The 20,725-nt window shown below is 42.5% G+C and overlaps 1 protein-coding gene across 2 annotated transcripts; it reads right to left on the bottom strand.

The window, feature by feature from the left end:
• Positions 1-1,225: 1,225 nt before the first annotated feature.
• CREG1 (cellular repressor of E1A stimulated genes 1) lies at positions 1,226-11,827 on the bottom strand. Of its 2 annotated transcripts, XM_066622349.1 has the most exons (4): positions 11,444-11,826; positions 7,913-8,032; positions 5,553-5,740; positions 1,226-3,787 (listed from the first exon to the last, which is right to left on the bottom strand). In XM_066622349.1, coding segments are annotated over exons 1-4 (579 nt in total). In that variant the 5' UTR covers positions 11,714-11,826; the 3' UTR covers positions 1,226-3,786. The 2 variants fall into 2 exon arrangements, with proteins under 2 accessions (XP_066478446.1, XP_066478447.1); XM_066622350.1 differs by lacking the exon at positions 1,226-3,787 and having other exon boundaries at positions 5,552-5,740; positions 11,444-11,827.
• Positions 11,828-20,725: the final 8,898 nt, after the last annotated feature.

The following is a 20,725-nucleotide window of genomic DNA, read 5'->3' as shown; positions in this document are numbered from 1 at the left end:
GAAATCAGGCTTTCCTCAAGGGAAAACATGGATAGGAATGTGGTATATTATCTCAGAAGTTGGACTGTGTGCTACAGGACTTACTGCCAAGTAAGCATTTCCAGGACTTCAGCCTTAAAGCAATAGGCGAGGCAACAAGTACAAAAAGGTACAAAGCAAAAATTAATATTAGAAGCACATAATATGAATGCACGACTTCAAAACATGCACATCACCACTCTATACACATCACCAGGTTTTTTAAATATATATATTCGCAATATCTTCAGCCTCACAATAAAATAAGGAAGTTTTTTTAAAAAACTGTGAATAGCACCAGACATCTGGTTTAGCTACAAGTTTGAACTTCATAAGAACATTTTCAGTTTTGATACAGATAGAAATTCATGCTCTTCTGTCCTATATAACCTATATTGTAAGATATTAGGTCAACTTGTTTATAATATAGCTTGCTCCTATGCTTTCTAGCATGCTCCTATACTTTCTAGTGATATAACTATTGCATAAACATTTGCCACATACAAAGCAAAGTGAGTTTTGTGCAGGGAGCAGAGACCGTTTGTAAAGGTGACAAAATGATCTACGTATTTTCATCTAGGGGTAGAAGGTATCTGCAGATACTGCTTCCAAAATAAGCATGCTTATAACGAGGAATAATCTGCTTTGCCAATAACAACAACAACAACAACTCGATATTTATATACTGCCTTTCTGGTCATCAGATTACTCCTCTGACTTTATTCAAGGCAGTTTACATAGGTTTCTAAATCCCTCAAGGGGATTTTTACAATTCTATCTTTCAAGAACCAACAACATTTCAGAATGGATCTTCCTGGTTTGGTCTCACTTCTGGCCTCCAGTTCTCCCACGCAGTCTGACAAGCAGCTCCATCTCACATGGAGGGCAGCCAAGACGCTTCTTGCTCACACCAAGGGCAGGTGGAATCACTCAGCTGGGCTTGTCAGCTGCTTCAAGGTCTCGCCATTCTCAGCCGTTCAGGGAGCTGCCAGTGTCCTCGAACTGGCGACCTTCTGGTGTATCTTCAGGCTAATGGAGGCTCTACCCTCTAGACCAGACCTCCTGCCCCTCCTGCCTAATGAGATAGCAACACAGCTTTAAAAGCCACCAATAGTTCCTAGTTATCTTATTCATCAAGGCTTCATCCTTGTGAATGAAAAAGAACATAAAGACTTATAAAAAATTAAGTGACAAGACCTTGGCTGGATTCAATTTGCAATCATTTTTATTTCATGACAGTTCAGTCATCTCTGGCTGCAATCTTATGCACACTTACCTGTGAGTAACGCCCACATAACTGAATGGGGCTTCCTTCCAAGTAGACATGCATAGAATTGCAGTTTTAGTTTTCCCATCTAGTATTCACTATAATAGAGTTGATTAGCAATCACTTCTTGTACAATCACTATATGATCTGTTATGCATGCAAAACCATACTAGAGCTTCTCCCCCCAATAATAAGGGAAAGGCTTTCATAATAAAAACCAGAGTATTTATTAAGCATAATCAAATTTTTCAATTACGTATAAAATAGTTCAAGGGGATTCTTGTAACACTGGGCAGATTTGATGCAAATATGTGATTTTTCATCAAATTGTATTTCCACAGATTTGTAGTCAGTTTCAGAATTCATTTGCTTTGTTGTTCAATTTAAGTTTGTTGTTCATGTTCAGTTTAAGAGTTCATTTGCTCTGTTTCAGTTTTCTTCTTCTAGGCTCAGTGCAGTTATAACATTGGTGAACAGAAGCATGTTGTGGATACTCCATCCCCCCCACTCTTCAATTTACCTTAACCATAGTGTAGAATTAAATCTGCACCACCACAGTAAGTGCGAGCCATGTTATTCAAAGCACAGGGTTAGACAACTTTACTGCCTGGTTTCAAATGCTGGATCCGAGGTCAATCTTGGCTAGCATTAGTCAAAATCACAGTCGGCCAAGATTTTCAACCTGCTTCTTCATTTGCTATATTATACAACACCATTTTGGATTCCATCTTCAGAGCCTGTAGTAGACAGTGCAGAATTGAGCTGGTTGCTACTTAATCATGTAAAGACTACACCCAAAATAGAAATCACATTAGATAAATTCAAAATTCATTTTCAGTGTTTAAGACATGGGTGACAAAGGCACAGAGGTACACAGTTACACTGGTTGTTCTCATGACATACAGGGTTATAATAGTAAGGCCATGTTACAGCTATAGCAGCTGTTCTATGTGTTTAAAGATGTAACTGCATCAACTGGGAAGAAGAGGCTGGGACGGGGCCCATTTCTAACAGCAAAGGTAAAGTGTAGAATTTTCAGTTTGGTTCTCCTGAGACTTCTCTTCAGTCAAGTTCCAATATGAAGCAAGACCAGCTGGGCATAAAGCACTTCTGGAGAGGGGTGCTGCTGAGCTGTATACAGGAGGACAGTACATAGGCAAGGCATAGGCATAGGCAGCCCTGTTACCATTTTGTGGTGTAAAATGAGATCTCCCACTCTCTTTCTACATGACAGAGGGCCTGATCCTGAACAGTGCGCACCAGCTTACCGCCAGCATGCATTGTTGCAAATGTGCCTTAAGGCACGTTTGTGGACCCTTACCACAGGCCCATCATTGGAACTAGTCCAGTACAAGCCCACACGGGGCCACTTCTGGCACTGGGCCCGTGTTCCGCCACCCAGTGGTCGCCTGAACCACCACGTGGTGGAGAGGTGAGTGGGGGCAGTGGGAGACAGGGGAAGACATGGCGGGGGCAAGGGGAGGCATGGCAGGGAGGGAGGGGGGCAGGAGGGGACGGGACCAGTGGAGTTTAGCTCCACCGGATCCTGAGCCCTACATCGGGCCGTGTGCCCTGAGACTCTGATTCCGCACCAGCTTGAGAGCCACCGCAAAATCAAGTATCCCCATTGCAGGCCTACTTCCCTTACTTGGGGGAAGAGACAGCAGCGGCTGCCCAGGCTGTGTTGGATGCCGCTGCAGTCATTTTGGCGCTGTAACAGCCCCATGCTGTGGGCAGCTCAAGATTGGCTGCCCATCAGTTCCATGTTTAAACATACAGAACTGTCATAGCAGGTTTTGCCCTCAGTTTCTAAATACATATTGTCTAACTGGAGTTAGAATCTCCCTGTGCATACACATGAAGATTCTAGCTGGCACATCCCATAATGGACTCTCAGCATGGTCAGCCTTGACAGTGCAGATCATCCATTTGCACAGGTGAGTATGAACCGAACCCAGGTTTCCCTTGAGATCTGGCTAGTGCATGCCCAGAGAATCTTGCACACAGTAGGTTATGCATCTTGTGCTACTACACATGGGGAACATGTGAATCAAGATGATGATAAAAATACTTTTGAAAGTTTCAGGATGTTTTTTTGACACCAAAATTTAGATTTGCTGGTTCCTACTCATTCTTCTTTCTTCCCATTGCAATTTTCTTCTTCATTTTAAAGAGAGGTACTTCCAAATGTTGTCTGCTCTGCATAAGTTTGCTGCAAGAGTTAAAATACTTTGATTTTTAAGGTTGTAAAAGGAGAATCAATTATGCCCTATACAAAGATCTGCACACTCTAAATACTTTGTACATGGAATTAGGTTTCCTTGGCATGGATTCTTGATCTTAGAAGTTTGCCATTTTGTGCACAAAGTTCACCCAGCATAAGCAATCCATCAGAGGTTTTAAAAGGAATAGGCAGTTTTGGGACTCAGCAATAACATGTTTCCTGTTACAAAAGTGACCAGGAAATGGACAGATCTGAATTTCAACGAAAATCTTCTGTGCCTATAAAAAGAATAAATAAAGAAAAGTTAAAATAAGCATATAGACAGTCTAGTCTAAATAGTCCAATAAGTCTTTACCCACATGGAAGTAAACAGACTTTCTAAATAGCACTTAAAAACTTAGTACAAGCCAACCAAAATTTAGCATTTTTCATTCCTATCATTTTCACTGGTTGATAATTTGTTATGTTTTAACTCCAATTCAAATCAATGGAATTTAAAAACTTTGGGAGGCTAGTATCAATTTCTGATGATTCTTGTATGCTTTAACTAATTAGGTAGATATTTCATTGGAAAGATATATTCCACAATATGTGATCAATTATACCAAGCAAGAGGTCTTTCCTGTTCCCAGGTCTTAGAAGATTATCTGTTAATTATTGCATGTGTAGGAAAAATGATCAGTCTGTACATATCTTGATAGTTCCAACCTTTACAAGGGCAGATTCTTAAATGGTCATTCTTAATGGTCATTAACAATTTGGAATGACCAAATTGGAACAATATGGAACAATTTGGAACAAAATGGAATTCTTAATGGTCATTAACAATTCATTATTAGTTATGCTAGATGATTTATGCACTTGCAACAAATCCCAATAAGTGTAATAAAGCACATATGAGACAGGTGAACAGTTGCTTAATAATTTTTTTACTATGCTATTTCTAGGTTCTCCCTCTGATCTTCCATCATTTCAACTCTCTCCTTACAAAAGCTTCCAACTCAGCTCATGAGAGTTGTTCAAATATGCTAGTACATTTGTGTTGCTATTCCTTTCCAGTGCTCCTGGATGCTTTTTGAAATGGACTGGAATAGTATTTACTGAAATAAATGCCAGTGGGATCACTAGGGAGTACAGCCCGCACCGGGTGACATGCTAAAATCACGCTTTGTAGGAATAATACCATCATGTTATACGTCATTCAATGTGTAATTTACAGCAGAATGTAAATTAGTAAATACAGTAAATTAGTTTAGCAGAATGCAATGAAAAACTGGAGTGAAATATTGCCATTTATCAAAAATTATGGCCAAAAAACCAGAAAAAAAATGCAACTAAAAATACATTTCCTTAATTCAAAATGGACCAATGAGATCTATTGTTCGAAGAGCCAATTAAATTTTATTATGAAACAGCATGGAACCATAAATAAGGTGTTTAGTAAGATGATCCAGGTGACACCACTAGTGACCAAAATCGTGGTTTGTAGGAATAATACCATCATGTTATATATTCTTTGATGCATAGTTTACAGCAGAATGTAATGAAAGAAACTGCTTTGAAATATCTCTATAGTATCAAAAGGTATGGCCAAAAAACCAGCATGGGTGGGGTGATGGTACATCACCACACCCCACCACCTGGGTTTTTGCCCCGCCCACTGCATGGGAGAAGGTCTACCATTGGGGTGACGCACTGGCCTTCTGCACCAGGTGAAGCAAACCCTAGTGATGCCGCTGATAGATGCTATATTAATACAGACAGTATGGGGAGGTTGGAAAAGGGGTGGAAACTCTTTACAAGTATGGGGTAGAAACTCTACAAGTTTCCCAGTTAAGGGAGTTTTTACTAGAAACAATGGAAGCCGTTGTATTACAACAGTTTAATTCTCAAAATATCAGGTTAATACTTGCTTTAAAAGATTTCCAATGAGAATAATAGCTAGAGTATTCAACCCTGTTCTATGCAGAGAGTAGTAACAGAGCCTTGAAACAACAGTTAATATAATATCCCCAGACCCATGCAATCAAACTGTCTACTTACTAGGGAGTGGCATGAAAATAGTCCTCTGGTGTCACAGTTTTGATTCCACCGAAGTAGTCCAGGACCCAGACACTGGTGATGTTGAGTTTAGCAAAGTACCAGTTATGGTCTCGTGGCCATGAAGCCATTTCAGGATGTCTGCTGAATAGTGCTGTTTTGGCAAAGTCTGCTTCCGTGCCATTTGGAACCTAGCAAACAGATTTCAGAATGTGAAGCTTCACAGAGGGCAACTTAGTTCATCACAACATTCCACTTCTTCCTGCAAATCTGTTTTCATATGAATCAAAGAGACCACAACATACATCGGCTTAGATCTGAAGAGGGGTTTAGGCTCATGCAAAGGATTGTTTATCCCCCCCCCCCCAAACAAGTCCCTATACCATGTAGCAAACTGCTTTTAAGACTACCTTTCAGCAAAAAGTAGTCATACAGGGCACTGTCAAGTGGCAAAATCCTATATAGCACAAGAAAGGGGAGGTAAAGATAACCCAATTCGCCTCTAAGACAATTGAGCAACTTCAGCATGTGGCAATTCTGTCATCTACATCATTTTCTATGTAATCAACTGTATACTTGGATTAATTATGCAAGTACAAAATATCCTACATAATTAAGAACCAAGGAGTTGTGTCACCTAGCATGTTTATTATAACAAGCTTTCATGGGTCCAAACCCACTTTTGCCACAGGTCTACTAACTGGACAGACAAAAAAATTGTCAAAGGACACTTATGCTACAATCTTATACATATTTCCTGAGAGTAAATCCCACTAAATTCAATGAGACAGTCTACAATCCTATCCTCACTTTCCTGGGTGTAAGTCCCTTTGACTATTATGGGGCTTACTTCTGAGTAGATACGCATAGGATTGGGTACTTACTGTATTTCTGAGTAGACATGCATGGAATTGCACTGTTAGAGAACCAGAAATAATTATAGCAGTGTTTCTCAAACTGTGGGTCAGGACCCACTAGGTGGGTCGCAAGCCAATTTCAGGTGTGTCCCCGTTCATTTCAATATTTTATTTTTAATATATTAGACTTGATGTTACCATGGTATGTGACTGCATTTGGGGAAATGTTACATATCTGTACTTTTAACAGGCTACAATGTAGATGCTTTTAACAAAGATAGTAAATGGGACTTACACCTGGTAAGAGTGGTTAGGATTACAGCCTAGGATTGTTAAAAATTTATCTGCTTGGTGATGTCACTTCCAGTCATGACATCACTTCTGGTGGGTCCTAACAGATTCTTATTCTAAAAAGTGGGTCCCGGTGCTAAAAGTGTGAGAACCACTGAATTAGAGCATCAGAAGAGTGGTGGCACAATCCTATGTGTGTCTACTCAGTAGTAAGTCCCATTGCGTTCAAAAGGGCTTACACCCAGGAAAGTGTGGAGAGAATTGGAGCCTGAATTAGAGGAAGAAGGGTGGGATAACATATAGTAAAATATTCAGAGTAACTATAACTTCAAAAACAAATCAGTCACATTAACACTCAATGATGTAATCTCAAGCATGTTTAGTCAGAAGTCCCAGTGTGTTTAGGACTGCAATCTATACCAGTAGCCTCCAAACCACAGCCCACATTGGGCATCACAAGATTACAATCCGGGTGCAGTGGTGGCAGAGGCTTTTCATTCCGTGCTGCAGCCTCCCCTTTTCACTGCTGATCTTTGCAGAAACCTGTGCCAAGAAGCTGCTTCCACTGCCCATTGCCCCACCAGGCTATGCGCTCTGATTTCTGGATGGAAGCAGCTGCCTAGACCAAGTTTCTGACAAGATCAGCAGCAATAAGCACTGATGCAGCTGAAATGCAGCCCTGATGTAAAGGAACTAACATCTTGAGGAGACCTCTGTAACTGCCCCCCTTGCAGTATGCAGCGCATGCCCTGTTGGCTTGTCTGCATTGTTGCTCGAAAGTTGGATATGATTGGGCCCCAAGTCCCAGGTATGAAATAAAGGATGGGCTGCAGGGTTACACACTCTTTCCCTTGAATCAGTCATTCCAAATGCTGGCTTAGGAGAACCCCAGTGCTAAGGTTAGACAAATAATTCACACATGAGAGGAAAGAAGGGGGAAAGAATGAAGTGAATATGCAATGCAACCTATTCTACCCTCCTAAAGGTTAGAATCCCAATGCAATGAGTCATGCAAATACTGTAAAGTCTTCCCTTAACCATGGTTAGATTTATTTGGGAGTTTTCCCCTCTTAAATGTGTAACATTCAGAAAAATCTTAGGCTTGCATAGTGTATTTCAGAAGCCTACAATGCCACATATGACACTATAGTTCTAAGACTGCATTCTTGAACTGTATACAGTATTCTTGAGATAAGTACAAGTAGTACAGTTTACCTTCTCAACTATCCCTGAGAAGATCACATGGGCACAGAGAGGGCTCTGGGGATCATAACCTTTGTTCTTGCAGTAAGAAGTCTGTGCCAAGGATACTGTTAGGGAGGCATTTGCATTTACCTGAAATACAAGTGACAACATTTTAATTTTATTACAATGAAATGCATGTTCTAAAATACAATAATGTTAACATATTAAAAATGTGTCCAGACAGTTAGTGGTGCAATTATTTGATACAGTGAAACAATTGTGGATCTATGTATGGAAAAGTTTAGTTGTCTTTGCAAGTTTGTAATTAGATTGTTAAAGTCCTATTTGATGTATGTTGAATCCCCCCCCCCACACACACACTTACTTGCTGTAAGCCAATAGCTTTCTTTTAAGGTATGCAGAGAATAAGTATTTACATACATCTGGTGCTGGGTGTCTGTAAAGAAATTGCAACCCAGGACAGATGGCAAAAGACGTCAGATCTTCATTAGCATTATGACCTTTTCTTGGCTTGAACAATCATTCTCCCCATCCAACCAACTCAGATGCCCCCCCCCCATTCTAATTAAGTAACTGCACTCTCTTGGCATAGCAAGGTAGCACCCAGCGAGGGCCATCAACAAAGAATGGTCCTTTGAGCTCACCTCACAAAGTACACCATAGGGTTTTAAGGGGAAAGTCTCTAAAAACACAGGGCATTAGACCCTGGTGGTATTCTTTATCTTTGACAATTTCTTCACTCCTCCTGCCTTGTGGTATGTGTTGTGTCCAGTCCATTGCTGCTGTGTAAGGCCCTCTCCCCAACTTCAATCCCATAGTGCCAAACTAGCACCCAGGATTGGTAATCCCTACACCCCTTCCACCCTCTCTCTCCACCTCTTTCCCAGAGTGCAATTGAAGCTGCTGTGCCAGTGTGGGCATGTACAGCCCCAGACCCTGTGCCTGTTAAACCCATTGGTCCAGCAACAGAGCTATCTGTATGAGAATTCTCTTGGGAGGTGTGCTAACACCTCCTCCTGTACCTTAAAGGCCAACCTCACAGCAACAAACAAAATTGTAACAGTAGGGGCAATGAGCACATTGACAACAGATCTGGTCATTGCACTTTCAATTGTGGTGGGACCTGTAGGATAGGAGGGCAACAGGTACATCAGTGGCACTCTCGGACATCAATCGAGTCACAAACGTTCAGTGACCCCTTGAGCATCAAGAGTCAAATGTAAGTCAATACACAAGTCAAGTGTAAGAGGAGCACTGCATTTCATCTTGCAATATTAACACATGTTAATGAAACAAACTGGTTTGCTACTCAATTGGAGAAGTGGTTCTGTTACTGAAGTTCAAGAAACTGCTGAATCATGGTTACTTGGTGTGTTATCTGCAGGCAGATGGCTCCATGAGATGGTAGACCAGACTGCTGCTGCTCTATATTGCACAAGATAAGAAACCACTGCACTTTTGAGATATCCAATCCCCGTTCTGAAGGGGAGCAAGTTACTGTGCGAACATGCTCAAAATTATTAACAACTTGAAATGCACAGTCTGCTGCAATATTTTTTGATACCTACTGTAGAAGTCTGCTCTGAAATGTTAAGATTTGACATTCTAGTTCTGTAAATTACTGTGCTGAAAGAAAACATGCAACATTATTGCCTCTGAGGCATCCGATGATCATTTTGCTAGAAGTGGACAAGCAGGAATACATTCACTCAAGTTTCCTAAAGAGGTAGCAGGAACTCCCAGGACCCTAGTGTCCTTGAGCCCTTTCCTATCATAGGAACATACCCTTTCCTATCATGTGCAAAGAAGCCTACTAGGCAGAATTCTGCCTCTGTTCAAGAGAATGACAAGATGGTCATTAAGTTCTGCCTACAAGTCTGACTACTGTACATTTTATTAATTTGGGAGTTTGGTATTCCACCTCATTCTTTATCATTCAAGCATCTTAGACATAATCATAAAACAATCCAATAAAATTCAACAAGCTGTAAATAAAAAGTACACTGTCCGACAGCCACATTATTTCTTATTAAAGTATTATTTGTATCTTTTGTCCCAGTACAATCATTTCACGAATCACTCCCGAATTGGCCTTTTCAGCCACACTAGACACTGTTCCAGAACCACCATTCAGAGCGCGATACCATAGTCTTTCGAGACTGAAGGTTGCCAACTACCAGTACAATCATTTCACAAGAGAAATGGAACATAATGCAACCAAATCTAAACATGTGTTCTTCCCCTCCCCCCTTGAAATTAATAGGATCCGAATTGCTTAAGTTACTGGGGAGAAAAACCCAATAAGTACAATGGGATTCACTACTGAATAAGCATGCATAGGATTACATTGTAAAGCATGGACAGGACAGGCCTAGTCTGGTATCTGAAACCTGATTAGCAAGTGATAATGCTTAAAGGAGGAGGTTCCATATTTGGGTACTGACACAGAGAGAATCCTATATCTAATAATCACCTGTCTGAAAGTAGAACACCCAAAGAAGAGTCACTGATGAAGATCTCAACTGATGGGCCTGTTTATCAGAGGAAGAATGTTATCAAACCATTCACAAGTCTCTGTGTATGAAGATTAAATTATAAAATATTTCAAAGTACTCATAATAAAATTTAACTTACAGCAGCACATATACGTACATACTGCTTATTTCTCCATTAAGCAAGCTTTCAACAATTTGCAAATGTCACAGGCTTCTTAGTAACAAAGTATTATCCCAGGAGTTGCACTCACAGGGGAAAGGAGGACATTTAAGTTCTTTTCCAGGCTAAAAAAAAAAAAAAAGGACATGTCCTAGAAAAAGGGGATGTCTGGTCACCCTCTCCAGGAGTTCCGTGCATACCACCAGGAACCACCTCAAATACCACTGGCAATACTCGTACCACTGGCCTAGAGTCTCTTCCAGTGACTAACAAATAAAAATGCCAAGGATTCATCAGCAATGACTGGTGTTTGTTTAAATTGGTTGTGAAACTGAAGACAAATTTGCATTTGGTTCCTATGATTGCCCTAAAAGCAATTTGGCTGCATCATTCAAAGCACTCTTTCTCCAAGTGGCCACAAATAGATGCTCAAGTAAAAAATACATCTGATTTATAGCCCCGTCTATCTCAATCCCTCCCCTTTTTAGTAGGAAAAAAACCACTTATTTCCAGCCAAGGAGGCTTCACAAGCTGCTGCAAAGGTAACCCACACCAGGGACATGCGGTAGTTGGGCAGGTGAGGCAGAGCCTCCCCACTGGAGGCCTTCCAAAAATACCATGGCCATGTGAGACACCCAAGCACCCACAACCGATGTGCTCAGTGTTCCCTCCCTTCTTGCTCTGAGCATGGGTTGTGGGTGCTTGGGTGCCTCACGCGGAGGCAGTGCTTTTCGAAGGACTCCAGTGGGGAGGCTCTGCCTCACCTGCCTCCCCACCTACCACATGTGGGTTCTGGGTGCCTCACACAGTGGGGGCGCTGTCAAAGGACTCTGGGGGAGGCTCTGCCTCACCCGCCCCCACCCGCCTCACCTCCTTGCCCCTCACCTGCAGGTCACGGACTGAGACATCCAGGGCCGTGAGGTACATGTAAGGCACCCCGGAGCCTGTCGACCTCCTGGGGCCGTCGCTGACGGAGAAGACATTGGCGAAGGGCTGCCCCCGCATCGGCAGGTCTTGCGCGGAGAGCGTGGCCAGCGCCCCCCAGTCGCAGGAGTGCGCCACAAAGCGCGCGACCCGAGCCGCGTCCTCGTGCGGGGGGATGCCCAGCGCCCCCGCAGCCGCCCCCACCAACAACAACATCGCCAACGCGCGCATACCGCCCTCGCAGACACCTGCAGCCAGGTTGGTCTGCCGCAGAGCACGGGGGTGACCTAGCAGTTCCCGAGCTGGGCGTGGCCACGGAGAGCTTTAACCTATAGAAAGCATCCGTCTGCCCTCACTGCCCGCAGGCAGCAGACGGTGTGAAAAGGCTTCAGGGCGGGCGGGTGTGCACTGCTGAGCCAATAGCCGCACAGAACGCGTTCATCTCCGCCAATGAGAGAGCGCCGATGGAGGAAAAACTGCGGAATAGCTTCACACTGCGGGCGGGGTTTGTGCCCCTTTCTGCCAATGGCACCAGGCTTTTCCATCAACCAATGAGAACTGTCAGGAGGGAAAAGTAGTGTACTGGGCCTGTGAGGCTGGGTAACTGCTGCAGAGGTCATTTCAGGGTGACCAGATCCAAGGAGGACAGAGTGCCTCTGCCTTAACCATTGCCTAGAAGAGGGACTTTGGGCAGGTGCAGCTCAACATGGAAGGCCTTAAAAAGCTGCACCTGCCCAGATTCCCTCTTCTAGGCAATGGTTAAGGCAGAGGCACTCTGTCCCCCTTGGATCTGGTCACCCTAGTGCAGTGGTAAAAATCAAAACTTTAGACATAGGCGGATGGGTTCTGAGCTGTCTGTGTCAGATCAGGAGAGAGATCTTGGGGTGGTGGTGGACAGGTCGAGGAAAGTGTCAACCCAGTGTGTGGCGGCAGTGAAGAAGGCCAAATGCTTGGGGTCATTAGAAAAGGTATTGAGAACAAAACGGCTAATATTATAATGCCATTGTACAAAGCTATGGTAAGGCCACACCTGGAGTATTGTGTCCAGTTCTGGTCGCCGCATCTCAAAAAAGACATAGTGGAAATGGAAAAGGTGCAAAAAAGAACGACTAAGTTGATTACAGGGCTGGGGCACCTTCCTTATGAGGAAAGACTACGGTGTTTGGGCCTCTTCAACCTAGAAAATAGACGCCTGAGGGGGGACATGATTGAGAAATACAAAATTATGCAGGGGATGGACAGAGTGGATAGGGAGATGCTCTTTACACTCTCACATAACACCAGAACCAGGGGACATCCACTAAAATTGAGTGTTGGGTGGGTTAGGACAGACAAAAGAAAATATTTCTTTACTCAGCGTGTGGTCGGTCTGTGGAACTCCTTGCCGCAGGATGTGGTGCTGGCGTCTAGCCTAGACGCCTTTAAAAGGGGATTGGACAAGTTTCTAGAGGAAAAATCCATTACAGGTTACAAGCAATGATGTGTATGTGCAACCTCCTGATTTTAGAAATGGGCTATGTCAGATGCAAGGGAGGGCACCAGGATGCAGGTCTCTTGTTATCAGGTGTGCTCCCTGGAGCATTTGGTGGGGCCGCTGTGAGATACAGGAAGGTGGACTAGATGGGCCTATGGCCTGATCCAGTGGGGCTGTTCTTATGTTCTTATTGCAGCTGCACCCTTGCTGGAAAGTTGGATAGGATTGGGCCCTAAGACCCAATGCAGCCCTGAGGTAAGGGAACAAACATTCCCTTATCTTGAGGGGGCCTCTGTGACTCGCTCCCCACCACAGAATGCAGTGCATGCCCCATAGCTGCACCGGCATTGGAAAATTGGATAGGAGTGTGCCCTAAGTATGTTAAAAAATTACAGTAAGTTTAAAAATGTATTTAAAATGAACAACTCTCCCAAGCAGTTGCTGATCTTTTTTTAAAAAAAATTCCCCAAACATCCCAAAGGCTGCAATCCTTTCCACACTTACCCAGGAGTATGCCCCATTGACTATCATTGTTCAAAACATAAACATCCTGTTAAAAGTACAGATCTGTCACATTTCCCCAAATGCTGTCACATAACATGGTAGCATCAAGTGTAATATATTAAAAATAAAATGCACATTGAAATGAATGGGGACCTACCTGAAATTGGCTCACGATCTACCTAGTGTGTCCCGACCCACAGTTTGAGAAACACAGCCCTAGTCATTTGAAGTCCAAAATAAGTGAGATGGTTGAGTCTGAAATTTTGTACTGTAGATGTAGAATAAAGCTTTTTTGGTTTAAATGAGGTTGTGACAGCCCCCAGCAGCCCCAGGATATCCCAGGGTTAACTCCACACCAGCAGGGGTACTGGTGGGACATGGTCGGGGTTTGGGAGCAGAGTGGGGACCAAATAAGATCCTTACCAGTATCAGAGTGACATTGAACATAATTTCTTTCCAGTCTCTGGAGTTGTCTCTGGTCAACTAGTCCCTCCAAGATGCAAAATTTTTCCCACCTCTGCCTATAGGGCCCCCTCCAGTGTTTTGGCCAGCACCCTTGGCTGGGAGATGAACCACAGCCCTCACCCCAGCTTGGCATGAAGATGGTGTTTGATTCATTGTGTGCACCCTGGCTCAGCCAAGAATACATTGACAAACTCTCTACTTCATTCATTTTCAACCACTCTGCCATAGCATACTGGTGTACCACGGATGGTCTGCAGGTGTGCCGTGGGAATTTGAGGGAGATTATTTGTTAGTAGGGTCGCTGGGGGATGCAAGCCCCTGCTGTCAGTATGGTGTGCCTTGTCAATCGTCAAAAATCTGATGGTATGCCTTGACAATTTTAGTGCCTTATCAGTGTGCTGTGAGATGAAAAAGGTTGAAAATTGCTGTTCTACCAGCCTCACTTGTCACTCTTGTTTGGGGATTAAGATGGGGTGCAATTGCTGGTAGTCCCATGGGATTGATGCGAACCCTTGTTGGTCATCATCGTCCTCCTTCACCCAGTAACTTTTGCCTTCAATAAATTAATAAATTAATTAATTAATTAAAAATTAATTATTAATTAATTAATAATTAATTTATTATTAATTAATTAATATTTATATTATATATTTATTTAATATATTTAATTAATATTTAATTAATTTTTAATTAATTAAATATTATAAATATAAATAAATATTTAAATAAATATTTAAATAAATAAATATTATAAATATAAATAAATATTTAATTAATTATATTAATTAAATATTAATATTAATTAATATTTAATTAATATAATTAATTAATATTTAATTAATATAATTAATTAAAAGTTCACCCAGTAACTTTTGCCTTCAATAAATTAATAAATTAATAAATTAATAAATTATTAATTAATTAATAATTAATTTATTATTAATTAATTAATTAATTAATTAATTAATTAATTAATTAATTAATTAATTAATTAATAGGGTATATCTTAAGGGGGTGGGTTGTGCTAGGCAATGTACTTCATTGTCCACGAGACCTACATGTCAGGTCTCTCCAAAGGGTCCCCGTGGAGCTGTAGTTTGGATGCAAAGGTGGGAAGTGGTAGAGGGTGTTCTCTTGGATGCACCTTTAGGCTCTATTCCCTTGATGGGTCAGACACCAGTATCCTATCCACAGTGCTCTGGGGCTGCACCCACTGGGGTGCCTTAGGTATGAGGCCTGGGACCAGCCCCCCAAGCCTCACTACAGGGGGAAAGACTCATAGATTTAGGCCCATCTTGGGGTCCTGGACCTAGAATGAGAAGGGCTGAGAGAGAGGCTTGTTGGTGCCTGAATTGATAAAACAATTAAAATGCTTCAATTTATTAGTGTAATGCAGAGGTTTTCAAACTTTTCAGTCTATGGAGCCCTTCACAATCCTAAAAGGAGTCTTGGAGAGCCCCACCAGCACATGCATGGAGTCTCAGAGAACCCCAGAGCACTGGCACATGCATGGAGTGCTCCAGCACTGAGCCCATCTCTGAGTAGGAATACCAGTAAAGAGCCAGAAAAAGAGGAGAATGAGGAAGGAGAGTCGCAAACCGGGAAGGCAGGAGGGATGCATGAGCAAACCGGGAAGGAGAGCACTTACGGTGTGCTCGTGGAGCCCTTTCAGGGGGTCTCAGGGAGCCCCAGGGCTCCTAGGAGCACACATTGAGTAATGCTATTGTAATTAATTAACCTCCTTGACTGCCTCCACACTGCAGGATGCAGTGCACACCGCATTGGCACAGCTATGTCAGTGCTGGAAAGTTGGTTAGGATTGCGCCCTAAATGTTATTTTACTAGTTTGAAAATGTGCTGATAAAAGAACTATTTGAATTGCAAAACCTTTAGCATGTAGGATTCTGTCTCCAGACTGCACTTGCTCCCGTTGTGGAAGGGATTGTCACTCCCGAATTGGCCTTTTCAGCCACACTAGACGATGTTCCAAAACCACCTTTCAGAGCGCGATACCATAGTCTCTTGAGACTGAAGGTTGCCAACAACGAAGCTATATAGTAAGCCTACAATTTAGAATGGGTTCCTCCATCCCCATTCTGTTGAGTGAAAAATTCTGTATGAGTCAAAAGTTCAGCATGTGTGTTTTGGATCAATACAATTTAGTAATCCAATACAAAGTACAGTATTGCCTTTTTTGATTATCTCATTCAACAGTCACAAGAGGGTGCTGTTCACTCAGTTTCATTTCCAAGAATAGGTTCTGAAGGGCCACAAGAATAACTGGGTGGGTGAAAATGTCTTCTTGTAGCAATTTTCCAGTCTGAGTTATAGAAGAATACCTAGAATAGTGCTCAGTGGAGTTAAGGGGAAAAAAAGAATGTTGGTTTCACAGGTAGGTAATCAAGGTGCATGCATAATGTACAGGGTTGCAAAAGAGTCTGTCCCTCCTCTCCTTAAAACCTGATGAATATTTGTTTATAGGCAACACTCCTTAAGAGGTAAGAACAAAATGAAATTCTCCCAGATCCAATATTGGTAAATGCCCCAGTTTGCTGCTTTGAATGAGACAGGTGAGTAGTAATGGACAGAAGTCCCTGCATTTTTCCCATTCAGGAAGTGTAAGGCCTACACAGAATCTGAAGCAAGCATTCCTGTTTCAGAGCACATTTGACAGCAGTGAGGATTGAGGATCTCTGCAGTGCTGAAGTTTATTTTTCACCCGAATGCTCTGTCTGTACAGAATTATGATTTCTGTTAATTTATCAGCTTGATTGTTTAAAACAGGGGTGGGCAAACTTTCAACTTTAGGGATCCTGGACCTTTAATGATTGTATAGAAGATGGAATTTCAGCAGGTGCAGCTTCTCAACTGTGAAATGGCAAGCTGCACCTGCTGAAAATCTCTCTCCTACACAATTGTTAAAGGTTCAGGATCCCTAAAGTTGAAAGTTTGCCCACCCCTGGTTTAGAACATGCAATCTCTCTTTTTGAGAGAAGACAGTCTTATTTGCAGTGACTTGTTAATTAATTGACAGTCGCTGCATGAAAAACCCCCCCACATCTGGAATAGTTTGTTCAGATCTGAAATCGGTAATACTTTAGAAACTAGCATTAATTTTCCTACCATACACCATAGCAGTGATTTTCACACATTTAGCACATAGACCCACTTTTTGGAATTAGAATCTGTCAGGACCCACTGGAAGTGATGTCATGACCAGAAGAGACAGCATCAAACAGGAACATTTTTAACAACACTAGGCTGTAATCCTACCCACCCTTACCCAGGAGTAAGTCCCATTGACTGTCATTGTTAAAAGAATATACATCGTAGCTTGTTAAAAGTACAGGATTGTAACATTTCCCCAAATGCAGTCACATCCTATGGTAGCAGCAAGTTTAATAGATTAAAAATAAAATACTGAAATGAATGGGGACCCACCTGAAATTGGCTTGCGACCCACCTAGTGGGTCCCGACTCACAGTTTGAGAAACACTGCATCATAGTATATGACATAGTCAACCCACTGTAATTAGTCAACCCACTGCAACCCAATTAGTAATACTGGCATTAAGCCAATATTACTAATGGTATTACGTATAATATTTTTTAATATACAGAGTTGTTTACTGTACTTAGCTCATGGGCAGCCCAATCCTGAGCTGCCTGCTGCCCATAGGAGCAGTGGCACCAAAATGGCAACCACTGCATCCTACATGCTTTGGATAGCCGCCACTGGTACCTCAGGGGAAGGGGACATTTGCAATTCTCAGAGCCAGGTCAGCGCTGGCGCTGGTTCAGCAGTAGTTCACGCTAAGCCAGTGTTGGCCAGAAGCCCACCACACACTGCTCAGATCTCATCCCTTGCTTCAGGCAGCAGAGAGGTGAGTGGGGGAAGGGGGACGCATTCTGGGGTTGGGGGAGGGCAGGGGAAGGAGGAGCAGGGGTGGGGGGGAAGTTCCAAGCCCCACAATGGGGTTACTCAAGTCTGCGCTATTAGGCTGGTACAGAGTAGAGCAGCCCAGTGTTGGGCCAGGAGACCTGACAAGAGGCTCTGGATTCCACCCACCCCCGCACCACTCCCCCCCCCCGCCCTGCAATGCCTCAGTCTGACCCCACTCACCGCTAAATTTCCCAAAGCAAGAGACAAGCTCTGGGTGGTATGTGGCAGACCTCCAGCCAGTGCTGGCTCAGCACAAACTGAGCCGGCACCAGTGCTGAGCAGTTGTGGACATGCCTTAACACACAATTGCAACACTCAGTGCTGGAGGAGGGCTGGCGCTGGGCCATCTGGATCAGGCCCTTATTCCATCTCTAACATTGTAAGAGCAGTTAGGCTGAGCGATAGGAAGCCTCATGGCTGACTTATACCTGGATCTTCTGCATACAAGGCAAATGCACAGAGTACAAATATATTTAACTTAAATAAATAATATTAAATGCTACTATCTTCCCTTCCTCAATTGTTCCTTTTTTAACTAAATGGAGGCTTGATTTCACAAGGAAGGTGTTGCTTCAAGGCTACTGCACAAGACACTACAGTATTGCCTAACACAGTCCCTACATGCTCTTTTTGGATATTAAAAATTATTTTTGAATAAACATCCTATGAATGAAGCTAGCCCTGAATCCCCAAAACTACCTCACTTTGGACAAGGCCACCCTTGTTCAGAGAACCTCCTTCCCTCTGTCTGGAGTACAGTCCCTCTCTCTGAACAGCCTGTTTCCTTTGTGAGCTGAGCCAGTTCAACCCTGTATCCAGTCCAGATAAAGGTATTCCATCCTGGGCAGGGCCTGCCTTCTCTCAGGATAACATTGTTTTTGCTCTAGCCTTAATTCTGTATTACACAATTCAGTCTGAAGATTGCCACTGTATCTGTCAAACATCCACTGGGGCAAGTTATCTGACAATTTTCCCGTCTTTCTGCAAGGCATTGCAAGCCTGCCTTGCAGATAACACAACCTGTCCTGCTCCCGGTCTCAGTGCAACTAGCCTAGTCTGTCTGGAACAAGCTAGAGCCTTTTCAGATAGCAGTGTCTCATGAGCAGGGCCAGCTTCCTGTCTGGATAACGTTAATCAGCTCATGAATATGTGCCTTTCTCTGCTTATATGCTGTCTCTGATAAAGGTCTATCTGTGAGCTGGACCAGTGACAACCACTATGATCGAATCTTCTTTTTGCAGTGCTTGTTGGGTGAATCTGATCTCTAATATAGCAGTGTCAGAAAAAAAAATTCAAGAGTCCTGAAGTACTGTCTTTTCTCTTACAAGAACTCAAAAGTAAATGTGTTGGATATGAGGCATTTCCTGCTTTGTCACAATTAGATAGTTGCATACATAATAGAATGGACTAAAAGCTCTACAGGGTTTTTTTTCTTCAACAGGGTTGATTTAAAGCAGCATGCTCCTATTCCAGGGAGGGAAAATTCTAGGTAGGAACTAAATTGGGTAAAACTAGGTGTACAGTAAGTCTAAACATTTAATTTGCTCCACATATCGAGTTTCTATGCCAAATAACAAACCTTCAAAAACTGGACGATGTCTACGACGCTGGTGGTATGTTCTCTGTACTGCTATGTTGCTCAAATGTGCCTAAGTGCAGCTGCAGAATTGCATCCAGAACATCAATGGTACATACAGTTCCAGCTAATTTTGTTTCCTGCAGATAAGTCCTGAGAGAGAATCTTCAAATGAAGATTGAAGCTTGCCTCTCAGATTGACTGGTGACTGGGAAAGATATTTCAGGATGCATTTAGCCAAGCCTTTGCGTTGAGGGGGGAAAAAAAAAACAGGTTCCTGTATTAAAAGCTGCTCATTTTCATTTCCTGTCAGTGTTTGTCAGAGAAGGGTTAAAGACTGTGCAAAAACAGGATGTTGGCATGCAAGTTCGTTAAGCTGCAAAATGCAAATCCCTTGCATTCTGCCCTCTTTAGTCAGAAAGATTTAGGTGAGTGGTCAGATGCCATGCCAGCTTCTCTCTCCCTGCTCAACATCTATGTGGAAACTTGATCATAAGTACGGCTTCATAATCTTGCTGCTGGCAAGCGTTGCGCAAACTAGCAGCCAAATGAAACACGGATGCACCCACACTCAGAGCCTTTGTTAACACAGGGCAAATTCCAATGATAGTCTGATGCCCAAACAAATGTCCTTAGAAATAGACTCACGGTGCAAGCCTGTGCATGTCTACTCAGAAGTAAGTCCCCTTGAACCTAGTGGGGCTTATTCCCCTGTAAGTGTGCATAGGATTACAGCCTCAAAATTGCACTGGTACATTGTATAAAAGCATAATTTAATTATTTATTTTTATTTATTGGATTTGTGATTCTCCTTTCTTCTGTTTGCAAAGGGCACTCAAGGCAGCTAACAATCAACAGAAAACATAATGTAAAAATAATAAAATACGGATAAAAACATTAAAACAATATAAACAGACAGTATAAAATACAAAGCAGCCAGCAATAAAACATGGCAATAAAACAATTAAATAAATTCATAAAAGTAGCCATTATAGGGTCTCAAAGGCTTTCCTAAATAAAAATGTCTTCATGCCTTGCCAGAAAGTTAATAAAGAGGAAGCTGTCCTTAATTCAAAGGGAAGGGAATTTCATAACACAGGTGCCACCACTGAAAAGGCTCTGTTTCTGTTTCCTTGTAAAACAGAATCACCTTGTAAAGATAGTGGCAAGTACTGAGAACATCTCACTGTCCGTTTAAGGCATAGTTTGTGCTGCAATTTCTAGCTGGTGTTGATCAAAGTGCCAGTTCCCAGTTTAAGGTAACAGTTGCAGGCAGTACTA

The sequence above is a fragment of the Tiliqua scincoides genome, chromosome 3 (assembly GCF_035046505.1).
Source record: "Tiliqua scincoides isolate rTilSci1 chromosome 3, rTilSci1.hap2, whole genome shotgun sequence".
Taxonomy (NCBI): domain Eukaryota; kingdom Metazoa; phylum Chordata; class Lepidosauria; order Squamata; family Scincidae; genus Tiliqua; species Tiliqua scincoides.
The sequence above is the reverse complement of the archived record's forward strand: the minus strand, read 5'-3'. Positions and strand labels throughout refer to the sequence as shown.

Bases quoted from the DNA above. Each gene is read 5' to 3' on its own strand.
- CREG1 (XM_066622350.1), bottom strand. From the start codon at position 11,713: ATGCGCGCGTTGGCGATGTTGTTGTTGGTGGGGGCGGCTGCGGGGGCG. The intron at 8,033-11,443 runs GTGAGGGGCAAG...CTTGTATTTCAG, and splicing joins TCTCAGTCCGTGACCTGCAG to GTAAATGCAAATGCCTCCCT. The intron at 5,741-7,912 runs GTAAACTGTACT...TCTGTTTGCTAG, and splicing joins TCTCAGGGATAGTTGAGAAG to GTTCCAAATGGCACGGAAGC.